General features: G+C 39.6%; 1 protein-coding gene across 6 annotated transcripts in view; it reads left to right on the top strand.

Annotated features, from left to right (window-relative positions):
* PRKG1 (protein kinase cGMP-dependent 1) overlaps positions 1-12538 on the top strand; it is a 1199334-nt gene that overhangs the window by 839008 nt on the left and 347788 nt on the right. For 5 of the 6 annotated variants that reach the window (XM_025441421.3, XM_025441420.3, XM_025441422.3 and 2 more), the window contains one exon: positions 10837-10900. In XM_025441421.3, coding sequence (XP_025297206.1) covers positions 10837-10900 — 64 coding nt within the window. Of the gene's footprint in view, positions 1-6481; positions 6765-10836; positions 10901-12538 lie in introns of those variants that run through there. The other variant, XM_035706142.2, reaches the window with a different exon arrangement.

Raw genomic sequence — 12538 nt, 5'->3', positions numbered from 1 at the left:
TCACCATGTACACAATGTTAATTGGATATATTGTAATTTGATTGCCACTGTGATGATAATTAGCACCTCCATCACATTATTCTTTTAGTGGTTGGAATAATTAAGTTCTATACTCTCAGCAAGTTTGCTGACCTGTATTTACTGTGCATTATATATATATATCTGTATGGCTTGCCTACTATTATTTTTATTTACTGCTTCCAGTTTGCACCCTTAACCATCTGTCTTTTCCCCCCACCCTCGTCACCTGGTAACCACCATTTTACTGTTTTTATGAGTTTGGCTTTTTGAGATTCCGCAAGCGAGATCCTATACCTTGGCATACTCTGATTTTTCTCACTGCGTGATGTGCTCAGGGCCCATTCATGTTGTTGCAAATGTCCTCTTTTCTCATGGCTGAATAATAGTCTCTGTATATCCAATATGTGTGTGTGATGCTGTCACATAGGCCATCACCTGTAGATCCATATCTCTGTATCTGTATCTTGCATCTTCTTTATTCATCCATCTATTGAGGGGTACCTTGAGCTGTTCCCGTATCTTGGCTTATGCAAACAATGCTGCAGTACACATGTGAATTTCTTGACCTCAGAATTTTGGGTCAATACTAAAAGCTTCTAGAAGATAGTAGGATCCTATCGATTTTTAAAAACATGCATTCACTTAATGAAATTAGAGTGTCAGGAGTCAGATGGAGAAAGAGAAGAACCTTAGAAAGGTTTCTCCTGGACTCACCTGGGAAGGCTGACTAGAAGCACCAGGATTCCCAGCTTGACCAAAGGTCCCCTTCCTCATCTGTGGTCCCAAAAGCAGAGAGCCATTGAGCATCAAGTGTCCTTCGTGACCATGACAGCAGAGAGATGAGAGACTTGACTTCCCATCCTTCGACTCTGGGATTTGGTATGACCTTGAGGAAGACTTCAACAATGAAGGTCATGAGATGGCTAACTGAGAAAGAAGGGTTCCTACCCCAGATCAAATATAATTTGATTGAAGAGATTGAAAGTAAAAATGGGTATTTCTAGCATTCTTGAGTCTACACTAAGATTTATATTTGACATATTAGAATCTTTTTTTGATTATTGAAGGTCTTAAACAATAATAACCTATAGGATAAGAGTATGTATATAATTGTTACAGCTGCTAATGTTTTATTGAATGATGACTACATGCCAGGTACCTCCTTTAATACATTATATCTGTTATTTTGCTTATGTTCACCCCAACCCTATGCAGTGGGTGATAATATCCACCCCTCCTCTTTTTGTAAGGGAAGGAGGCTGAGGCCTAGAGAAGTCAAACTGCCTACCAGAGGCACAGCTAGTTATTACCAGCAGAGCCTAATTCAGTTTGCTTGTCTTTCCTCAGAAGCCCATATGCTTACTCACTATGCAGTGGTCCCTGGGGAAGGAGTTTACATTTTATCACACAGATGATAAACCTCAATGATGTCTCCACAATGGTTTGCTTTATTTACTGTATTTTTACACACAGGAAAAAAATTTTAATTCTTAGAATCTGGTGAGTTAAGAGGTCACCTTTGGAGGTTGGAGCCATGGAGTGATAAGAGCTAAATGCTGCCGATAGACAATAAATCTGGCAGTGATGTGGAGTACACTGAGCAGGCAACAGGAAACTCTGGGAAGGAAGATCAGTTAGAAGGTTGTGCATAGCAGAGTGAAGTGGGATCAATGCCCAATGATCTAATTAGGGGAGTCAAGTGCGTCGAGGGTAAAAACCAAACAGAACTAGACAAAACATAAAGTGTTGATGAGCTCACTAACGGGAAGGTTCAGATATCTGTAAGTTAGGAAAGACCCTTACTTAATACTTCATCAGTAGAAATTGATTTCTTCAGTAAGTCAGAGATTTCCACTCTTGTTCAATTGGCATGAGCTGTAGGAAGTTACTGGCGTGCGCGCGTGCGCGCGCGCACACACACACACACACACACAAGGTACCTGTCAATATTCTTGACATTAAACTTGATACCGACCCAATTTCTTATGGCAGGAAAAAAAAAAAAAAAAGGACTTCCATTCTCTACATGCTACCTGAAGGTAAGTCATGTGGCTGCAGGCTCTGCTCTAGGATAGAGGACATTGATGAACTATGTCCAGACTTACGTTGGTTGGAGATCCCTTGCCTTATAAATATGGGACTTCATCTAATACCCTGGTTATATTTAAAAAAAGAAAACCTGATGAAATCAAGCCCTTTGCAACTTGGTAGGTTCAAAAAAAAAATTTGTTCAGCTAGGAAAAATATTCGAACTCTTTTTGTACATTCCTTGCTACAAAGCCCTCCTGGCTTCCCTCCCTCTGATCCCAAGTCCAGTCTTCCAGGAAATCATGCTGCCTCTATTCCCTACTTTCACCATTTAGTAGAGCTCAAGAGCTTCTCCACCCCTCCACTGCTCCCACCATTGCCAGATGCTCACCATCTTTCGGGCGGCGGATGTGGGTTCCTAGCTTCCTGCAGTTGACTCTTCACATAGCCAGGAGAGGGTCCCTTAAATTTGTAAGTAAGATCCTGCCACACCTGCTTAAAATCTGCAGTGTCTACACACTTCACTCATATTGAAGCCAAGTCCTTTGGTGGGGGGCGCGGGTAGACACATGCCCCTTGTGATCTGCCCTCCCCACACCCCCTCCCTCTTAAGCCTTATGCTTTTCTAGTCTCCCCTGGTCACTGAACTGTGGACACTAGAGCCACCCTGCTGCTCCTGCTACCTGCCTGGATCCTCTCTCTTAGGTCTACAGTTAACTGCCCCGCCCCACCTCTCAGATTTCTGGGACAGTCTCACATTATCAATGAGGATGGCCCTAGTCCTGTTTAGTCTGTAACCTTGAACCTCCTCCCATTGCAATCCCTGCTACCCTATGGGACTTTTTCTGATGGAAAATGCTATAGCCCTCATCTAGTGTATTCTATTATGTGTGTGTGTGTGTGTGTACATATATAATATGTATAATATTTATTATATTTACTATTCACTTTCTTTCCCTGATCAGTATGCAGGAAACTTTGCTTTTGTTAATGAATCCCAAACACCTGCAATGATGGATGGCCCATGACAGGCACTCTAAGTTTTATTGAGTAAATAAGTAATTGAATTTAAACCAGTAGTTTAACAACAGTAAGAACTGTTTTGTTTGAAATGAACCCATTAGGATGCATTTCATTTGGATGTAACCATAATATAGAACAGAAAATTTGGAAAATACAAGAATAAATAAAAAGACTCTCTCTCCACCTAACATATTTGCTAACTTTCTTGTATTTTCCTGCAAAGATTCTACGTATAAAGAGATTTAGTAAAAACAACTATCTCACAGTATCCATAATTAATCCTGTTTTCCTTGTACTAGCATCTTGTAATTTCATGTTCTACATAGTTTTCATCAACAAATCACTTTTAATCACTGTATGTTTCTTCAACTCATGTGGATCTATCAATATTGACTGTATTACGAGTTAAAAATGAGAATATTTCGGTAGCCCAGGGGGCTCAGCAGTTTAGCACTGCCTTCAGCCTAGGGTGTGTCCTGGAGTGCTGGGATCGATTCCCACATTGGGCTCCCTGCATGGAGCCTGCTTCTCCCTCTGCCTGTGTCTTTGCCTCTCTCTGTGTCTCTCATGAATAAATAAATTTTAAAAATCTTTAAAAAAAAGTTTAAAAAATGAGAACACTTAAAAACAATTATTAATTCACTTAAACCCACTAAAAATAAACATTTAATGTTAACATCAAGAGCCAATTTGTAATAAAGGCAACTATATCTTACAAAAACAAAGAGAACTTAACAAAAATAGAAGTCTAAGTTAACATTTTTGCCAATCTGTCAGTATCCGACTTAGTAGAAGAGGTTCACATATTTGCTTCTGCATTTGATCTGTTGAATTTCTCTTGTTTTGTTGAGGTATATGAAAAGATGATACCCAGAGAGATTTGTAGTAGGAAAAGGGAGAAGTACGCGAATGGTCTTTTTTAGATAATTTTGGACATTCTTATTTGATACAGCAGCACAACCCAACAAGTGATAGTTTATTAAAGGTAATTGCAATATGGAATGTGAAACAGTGGCCACATTAAAATCCATTGATCCATCTTGTACTTTGATGAATAGATCTTTCCGCATGCATGAGTTTGTAACATCATGCATTGATCATCTGGAAAATATTGGTTCACTGAGCTCTGTAGAATTTCCAATAAAAAAAAATCACATTTGTTAATATTCACACATCACCAATGATCTCATCAGAATAGTCTTCAAGTATTGGAAAGCTGTTAAGTCCAAAGTGGCACATAAAAGTCATCTGACGTTTTAATTTTCATTTGAAAGTTCAAATTTTATTTATCATTGGCAACAAATCCTGGCTTCTTTGTTTGTTTGTTTCTTTTCTTGAAGTGACAGGCTCACTTTGTTATTTTTTGAAAAATTGTCTGCCAGACAGTCAAGTCTGAATAACCACAGTTTGTTGGTCATGGCCAAGTAAGAATGTGTTCCATTAAAAAAAAAGTGGAACTCTACAGCTTGCAACTCCAGTTACGCAAGAGATTTTCCTTGAGAGACCGCCATCGTGCTTCAGGAAAGGGCTGTTTGTGTACTTGCCATTTTGTCACAATATCCAAAAGATGCATATTCAAGAGTCAAAATGTAATAAAATTAGTGACTTACTGTTTCATCAAAAGTGTTTTAGGGTAAAACTGGCATTTTATTGAATTTTTAACTAAGTCGTGATTAGGAATCTAACAGCAACTCATGGCCTTAATTAGTGTCAAGGGGCCACCATTGCTTCTGCACCAAGGGTGCAAGTATTAACATAGCTGTTCCAGGATAAACCATACGCATGAAAAATTACTCCATCCCGAGTAACCGGTACCACTTGTGTTTGTTGCCAAGAGTTCATATAAAAGATTATCTTCCTTGATGATTAGTTCCTTCTGATATCAGATAAACCCAAGCAAAACAACAAGGCTAGCCATGTCTGTAGATTCATCCATTTGTAAGGCAAAAAGTACATTTCTGGAAGGAAGATCTTATTTTTGTGCTTGCAGCTTAATCTTTAATTCAACAAGATAGTATATCATTGGAAGGAGACCGTACAATGGTTTCTTTTACAGACTTCATCCAGCGGGCATGGAGCAAAGTCAACCTCTGCAAGGTTTCAGTCGTCTATTGTGGGGTCTTTTCGAGTCATAACGCTATGGTGATTCACCCTGTAAGAGGCTCCACTTACTAATTTGAGAAGTTGTACCAAATAATTTTTGTCTTTTTAAAAAACTTCATCATGCCTACATTTAAGAGCTTAGTTTCCTTTTCCTTAAAATTTCAGTTATTGGGCACAAAGTGACATCATAACTAGCATGATAAGGTTATTTTTTAAATATTCTGTGGTTTAAGACAATAAAGTACATTATCTATAATGCTTAGGGAAAAGTAGTTTTTTTTTTAAGGTTTATTTATTTATCCATGAAAGACACAGAAGGGGAGAGACACAGGCAGAGGGAAAAGCAGGCTCCCTGTGGGAAGCCCAATGTGGGACGCCCAATGTGGGACTCGATCCCGGGACCTCGGCATCACGCCCTGAGCCAAAGGCAGACGCTCAACCACTGAGCCACCCAGGCATCCCGGAAAAATAGATTTTGTCAAAACTTTCCTACGTATGGTGTCTCCAAATTTCTTTGGTCAAGATTTATCCATCCGTGAGTCAGAAGACTCTCTAATGTGTCCTTTTCTATATCTTTCAGTGTCTTTAGGCTTAGAGATTGGCAGCTATAGCTTGATCATAGGAGTCTTACCATCTCCCCTTTCAAAGTCAATGATCCATCCTTTAATAAAGTTTATCTTTTATTTTAAACTCTTAATACCGATAACAATTACAAAATTCTAAGAACTATGATAGCATTAAAGTTTTAAAAGTTACAAATGTTTTTGAGGAAATAAAACTATTATTGCAACAGAAGATATCCAAATGTATTTTCTTCTATTTTTTTTCCACTTTGACACAAGGGTTATCAAGTCTGAATAATCATAGTTTTTCAAGAGTTCAAGAGAATGGTATGTTGGATGATAATAAGGTTATATGTGAGAAAACTGTCTCGTAAGAGCACAGGATTGCTGAAATTATACTGAGTTAAGTTCTGCAAATACATATATCACAAACTTAGGTCCTAGCTTCAAAATTCTAAGAAACACAAGATCAAGATCATACAAATAAAGCATATTAAATATGCTTTAATACATACAAGCTTATGTATTAAAGCAATGATGTCACCCTGTGTCATATAGTCTCTGGGGGATTCTACTGCACACACATGAAAAATAAGATGAAAAAGGCAAATTACAACTTAGACTATTTGCTTTGACTTTGAGAACCCCCTTGAAAAGGTCTAGGGAGTCCCTGACCTGTCAGGATCACATTCCAAGAACTGTTGCTATGTTACGATTGTTATCCTGTGTGTGTTCCAATTTTTGTTGATTGATGGCTGCAATACAGGTCTTTATACTTGGGTTGTCTCTCCCCTCTGTTTAGTTGTTACTTTCAAACAGTAGATTAGCAGAAATTAAGTCATTAAGACTAATTCAGAATGTGGGACATCCAATAAGACATTTGTCCCAGTGTCTTCAAAAATTCTGTGCCACAGGGAAAGGCAGAAGGGTGTTGTACAGTAAGAGACAAGAGGAACATAAAGCAATGTGTAGAACCTTACTGGATCCTGGTTTGAGAAGAAAAACCAGTAAAGACATTTTTGAACAGTAAGTAACATTTGAATATGAAACAGATCCTAGATGATATTATAGAATTGGAGTTCATTTTTTAGGTAGGAGATTGGTGTTACAGTTATTCAGGAACGCATTCTTATTTTTAGGATATGTATGCTGAAGATTATGAAGTGTATGAAGTGATATCTGTGACTCTCAAATGTTTCATCAAAATATCTACAAGCCTGCTTATGACTACACACACAGAAAAATAGCTAGACTGAAGATGGATAAAGCAAAGATGGTGCAATGCTAACAGTTGCAAATCTGGATAGTAGGGTTACCGGTCATTCTCGAACTGTTCTTCTAGCCTTTCAATTTGTTCAGCTTTTTTCATGGTAAAAAGGTGATTAATAAATCACATATTATCGCTACTCATATCCAGATCATTATAAGACTATAGAAGCATTTTGAAAGTTGCGTGAGGCATTTGCTAACACTTTGACTGTAAATCATGAAGCCCGAGGGGTAAGTGATGAGCTCCACATCGTTTTCATCCTTTCTTCACCAACACTGAGTGGTCTGACCTCAGTCAAACTCTCTGGGTCGCACTTGTCAGGTCTGTAAAATGGGTGACAATGACATGGTTATTTCAGAAGGTTGTTGTAAAACTAACCGTTATGTTCTCTATGAAATCCTGAGCCCAGTGCTTGACAGAGTATGTACCCCTATCTCGTCTTCTGTTACTATCATTGCAAATTGCAAGTCCTCATTTCATTCAATTAGAAAAGCCAATGGGGCACCTGGGTGGTGCAGCCTGTTAAGCATCCAAATCTTGGTTTTGGCTCAAGTCATGATCTCAAGGTCATGAGCTCAAGCCCTGTGTCAGGCTCTATGCTCAGCTGGGAGTCTGCCTGAGATTCTCTCTCTCTCTCTCTCTCTCTCTCTCTCTGCTCCTTCCACTCCTTCACTACCCCTCTGTCTCTCAAATCAATTTAAAAGAAGAAAAAGCCAATAGCAAAGCTTTACACATGTTAAATCATCTCTATTGCATTACATTATAATGCATTCTGTAGCTCTGGGCTTATTGCAGGTCCTTAGGGGACAAAATGTTTTAATAGATATGTAAGAATTATTTGTAATTAGAATGCAAATTATTACGGTAAATTATTTTTTACATAAGGTAAAATATTCTCCTTTCCTGTTGAAATGTTTTCTGCAGGTTTGTCCTCATAATTATTTTCCCTTAAGTTTTCTGAATCATAAACAACTTCATCTTGAATTATATGTCCAAATTAGTGGAGTCTAAATTAATGTCTTTTGATGTATTTGGGGAAATTTAACCAACATATTCCATTTGTAGAATTCCAAATTATGAGTATTCTCAATTGTTTTGTTCTTGGCGTTCCAGCTACTGGTGTTGGTTCTTAGAAAGCAAATTAATTAGATGAGAGACTTTACCTAGTGTTTGCAGTAATAAAGATCTTAAGATTTTAGAGATGACTACGGAAGTGTTTTCAGAGCACTTTATTACAGTGAAGCTATTTATTTTTTAAATTGCTTTCCATTTTGTTAAATTTAGAAGTTCTCTGGTTGTTACTGATAACTTTTTACAGTGTTTCTTTTTAAAAATCAACCTTAATTTTTGTTAGTAACAAGTGCTGCTGAAGGCTCTGAGACATTTAAGTTGTAGAAGATCATGATAAGTATTCAATGGAATATTATTCAGGCATGAGAGAAGGAAATCTGGCAGTTTGCATTTGCAACACAGATGAACTTTGAAAGCATTATGCTAAGTCAAAGAAGCCAGACTGAGAAAGACAAATACTGTACTGTATCATGTATATGTGGAACCTAAACAAAAAGTCAAGAGGCGCCTGGGTGGCTCAGGCAGTGAAGCATTTGCTTTGGGCTCAAGTTATGATCTCGGTGTCCTGGGATCGAGTCCTGCATTGGGCTCCCTGCTTCCCCCTCTCCCTTTGCCATTCGGACCCCCCTAGTGCATGCTCTCTCAAATGAATAAATAAAAACATTTAAAAAATAATCAAGCTCATAGAAATATCAAGTAGAAAAGTGATTGCCGGGGGGTTGGAGGGTGGAAGAAACAGGTAAAGGCTATAGTAAAAGAATGCAAACTGTTAGCCACAATTTAGGATGAATACGATCTGTTTCTCACCTGTAGTATGGTCACATTGACCGTTACCACCGTGAAGTGTCCTAAAGGAAGAAACCTGAGAATACTTTCAACACTCCTCCCCCACACATGTTAAAGATAAATATGTGAGGGTGATAGCTGTGCTAAGAAATTGATGAGAGAAGCGCTTTATGATGTGTATCAAAGCATCATGTGCACTTTAAATATCTTCTAATTTTGTCAATTATACCTTGAAGTTGGAATAAAAGTAAAATTGTAAAAGAGAATTTAAAGTGCCCTCCTAAGATTAATGTTTTTGTTTCCATTTAGTGCATTATGTAGTCAAGTAAATATTAATAGTTTTCTGATGAGTATGAACTCATGAACATGGAAGTATTCATGGTATGACTTGGCATAGATCTAGCACAGGTTGGGATAAATGGTGGAGCCTAGAAGTAATACACCTGTCTAGAGAAGGGGGACAATGGTAATGAAAGGAGAAAAAAATCAGTTGTAGTTTGCGTTTTCCACCAATACCCACTGGGATAGAAGCATTCTAATTATTCTTATGTCTTAGGAGACCCTGAGCTATAGCTCATTAAAGGAACAAGGAAGGGCTATATTTTCAACCTGCATCACTCATGGAAACAGCTTCCTCTGTCTTCCTCTCTTCCTGTGATGAGTTCCATCCAGCTGCTGAAATAGACTGCCTTCTGGATGTTAAAACCCAGACGACTAAGACCACAGCAGTAAATCTGGTGGAACAGATGGTCCTGGGTGAATTGTTCTACCTCTGCGTAAAACCCTGGGATTTTATCAATAGGCTTTACACTAAGTAATAGGAATCAGAGTGACAAGTTAACAGTGAAATTTCCATGCTTATATTCAAACAGTATGCTATGGCTCCTTTCATTGTATCATTCGAATCAAGCTAGAATGAGTCGCTAAGTCAAATATCAAGTAATCAAACGTATATGCATTCATTTACCGTCTTATCTCTATCCAAGCATCGAGGTAGGATTAAATGAGAATTTAGTTGCGTATCCCAGTTATGATTTTCCAGTAGAGCTTCAAAAATTACATGTTTTTATGAGTGTTTTTATTTCTTTTAAGGTCATTAATATTTAATATTAATATTAATATTTCATATATAGAAGAACTCTTGTGCATTTGGCATCATTCAGTATTTTCATTGGCTGGTCAGAGGTGAACTAATAATTTTCCTGGTCTACTGCATTTGACTCTTTTCTCCACCCTGTCTCATCTGATCCTTCTAATTGTCACAGGAAGCACTCACACATCCATGCTTTCATAGCTTTGCTCAGTGTCAGCTATTGAGCTATTTGTAAATGATGGAAAACACAGGGGTCGAACAAGACAGATAAATTCTTATTTTTGTAGAGTTTAGATTCTAGAACAGAAAACCACAAATACCTGGTTAAGTGTTTAATGTAAGGGATAGAAGAGCTTGTGGTGGGACACTCTGACCTAGCTGGAGGGGGCTGAGGAGAGAGAGACCTTCCAAGGTTGTTGGATGAATGCTTAAAGGTCTGAGTTTATCATTGATGAAGCTGTGTCTGAAAGAATGAGCAGGAGTTGGCCTGTAGAAGGACTGTGTGCACACATGCATGTGCACGTGTGTGAGTGCCCATGTGTGTGCACGTGCGTGTTAAAAGGGACCGAAAGAGGCAGATGGAACAGGAGAGAATCTGATGACAGCAGACTGATAAAGCAGAAAACCACTTTCTTCCCATTGTAGCTGAGGCATCTGGGGTCCCACAGCTAATTATAACTTGGATTTGAACTCAGTTCTGGTCAATCTCTACGTTCTTTCTAGTAGAACATGCCTTTCCCCTGTTGGTGGTCATCAGATCCTGCTCAAGTCACTGCTTTGGCCTTTATCTGCAGGTTCTTTGTCATGAAATGCATTTGCACGTTGTTGTTTTGTTTGTGGAAGGAAGTTGCTTCAGAATCATCTGTTTTGTCTTTCAGTGTCCCCACGTTCCAGAGCCTTCCTGAAGAGATCCTGAGTAAGCTTGCTGATGTCCTTGAAGAGGTAATTGTTTTGGTTCTTAAACTTTGTGAGATGGGACATAGCCCGGCGCCGCAGTGTGATGACGAGTCACATACCGCAGAAACCTTTTAAATATTTTTAAGCTCTGGGATGAGCTCTATACTTGGCTTCAAATAAAAAGCAGCTCAGCACATCTGTCATTTATACACAGTTAGAAATGTGCAAATCAACTGAGCTATGGAGGGAGGAAAACCTCCTTGTGGCAAATATAATGTGACTTTGACTTCCAGGAGTGCGAGATGCTGTGTTTCTCTCCTGCTTCAGTCGTGTAAACCAAGATTGTAGTAATTACTGTAAACTCTGAAGCTTCAGATTAGCAAATTTATAACAGGGCTGTGCAGTTTGAGTACATGTTTTATTAGCATATGAGCACATTTTAAACACATTCCTTGTGTGCCTGCATGTGGAAATGTCACTGGTTACTTCTTGTTCTCTGAAGCTGCGGAGCTCAGGCAATGGCCTAGCAGAAGACAGGAGTCTGCAGTCTTGAGTGAGCATGAGAGGACAGGGTCTCTGGTGCCTACAGAGACCGGGAGGGTGGGGTATCAGGGAGCACGTGTGGATAGATGAAGTGATGGGGTGGTAGGAGCTGGAGAAACCCTGCTCTGATCCTCAGTGACCCAGAAAGCAAGGCCATCAGCTGAGAATGACAAGCACATAGAGATATGAGAGGTTGGAGGGTGGAAGAGGAGGCAGGAGAAAAATGCAGATGTCCATGAACTAGAAGAACAGTGTGATCACCAGGTGTCCTTCTTGATGGTGGGGGGTGGCCCCACTTGATGGTAGCCATCCCAAAACTAAATCCCATCGGCAAGGAAGAGTTTGTTCATTACTTGTGATAGGGGATGGAGATCAAGCTCGACCCTCCTGGAACAAAAGGTGGTAGGATTTGTAAGGGCAGGGCTGAGCTAGTAGAGAAGAACGTGGTGGAGGGGTCCTCTGGGGGGAAGGTGAGTCAATGCGATGAGGTCATTTGTGTTTGTTCATCATCCCCTTCTACAGTCAGGCTCCCACCCTCCCATAGACACGTACATGGATGGGTGTTCAGCCAAGGAACCAGGAGTTGGTGGAGGGAGAGAATAGGGAGCCATGGTGCAGGAAGGTGGTGGAGGCTGACCCTGGGATTTCAGCGGGGCAACGGGGGGCACTCAGGGAGGAGCAGGTGCCAGTGAGAGATGGTAGGATCAGGGCTGAAGATGCGTCGGCATGGTGCATTAATACAGAAGTGAGTTGGAAACATACTGAACATGCTTCCTCTCTGGGTCCCAACTCTGCTGGTGGTTCTATGATCCCTAGAACTGGAGCAGCAACCTCTATACAAATTATTAGTTCCACGCCTACAGAAGTGAGCCCCCACGATTTGCTGGTCTCCTGCATCTCCTGTGTGGACACACAGGAAAGCAGAAGTCACTTTTGATTCCTAGGTTCAAGTATAAAGAATTCATGAGAAAAAACACTGGTTGTGTTTCTCTCTGAATGCCTTGACCCCTGTACCCGCAGCCTCTCAGAGCGTAAGATGGCTTTTCCTAGTTCTTTGGGTTTTTGTTTTCCTCGCTGAATATGCTGGAGACCTCTCTGATGACCTTTTTTTTTTTTTTCTTTTTAAACAAAGCAAACTAA

Source organism: Canis lupus, chromosome 26, assembly GCF_003254725.2.
Source record: "Canis lupus dingo isolate Sandy chromosome 26, ASM325472v2, whole genome shotgun sequence".
Lineage (NCBI taxonomy): Eukaryota > Metazoa > Chordata > Mammalia > Carnivora > Canidae > Canis > Canis lupus.
Note: the sequence above shows the minus strand (reverse complement) of the source record. Positions and strands in the feature narration are given on the sequence as shown.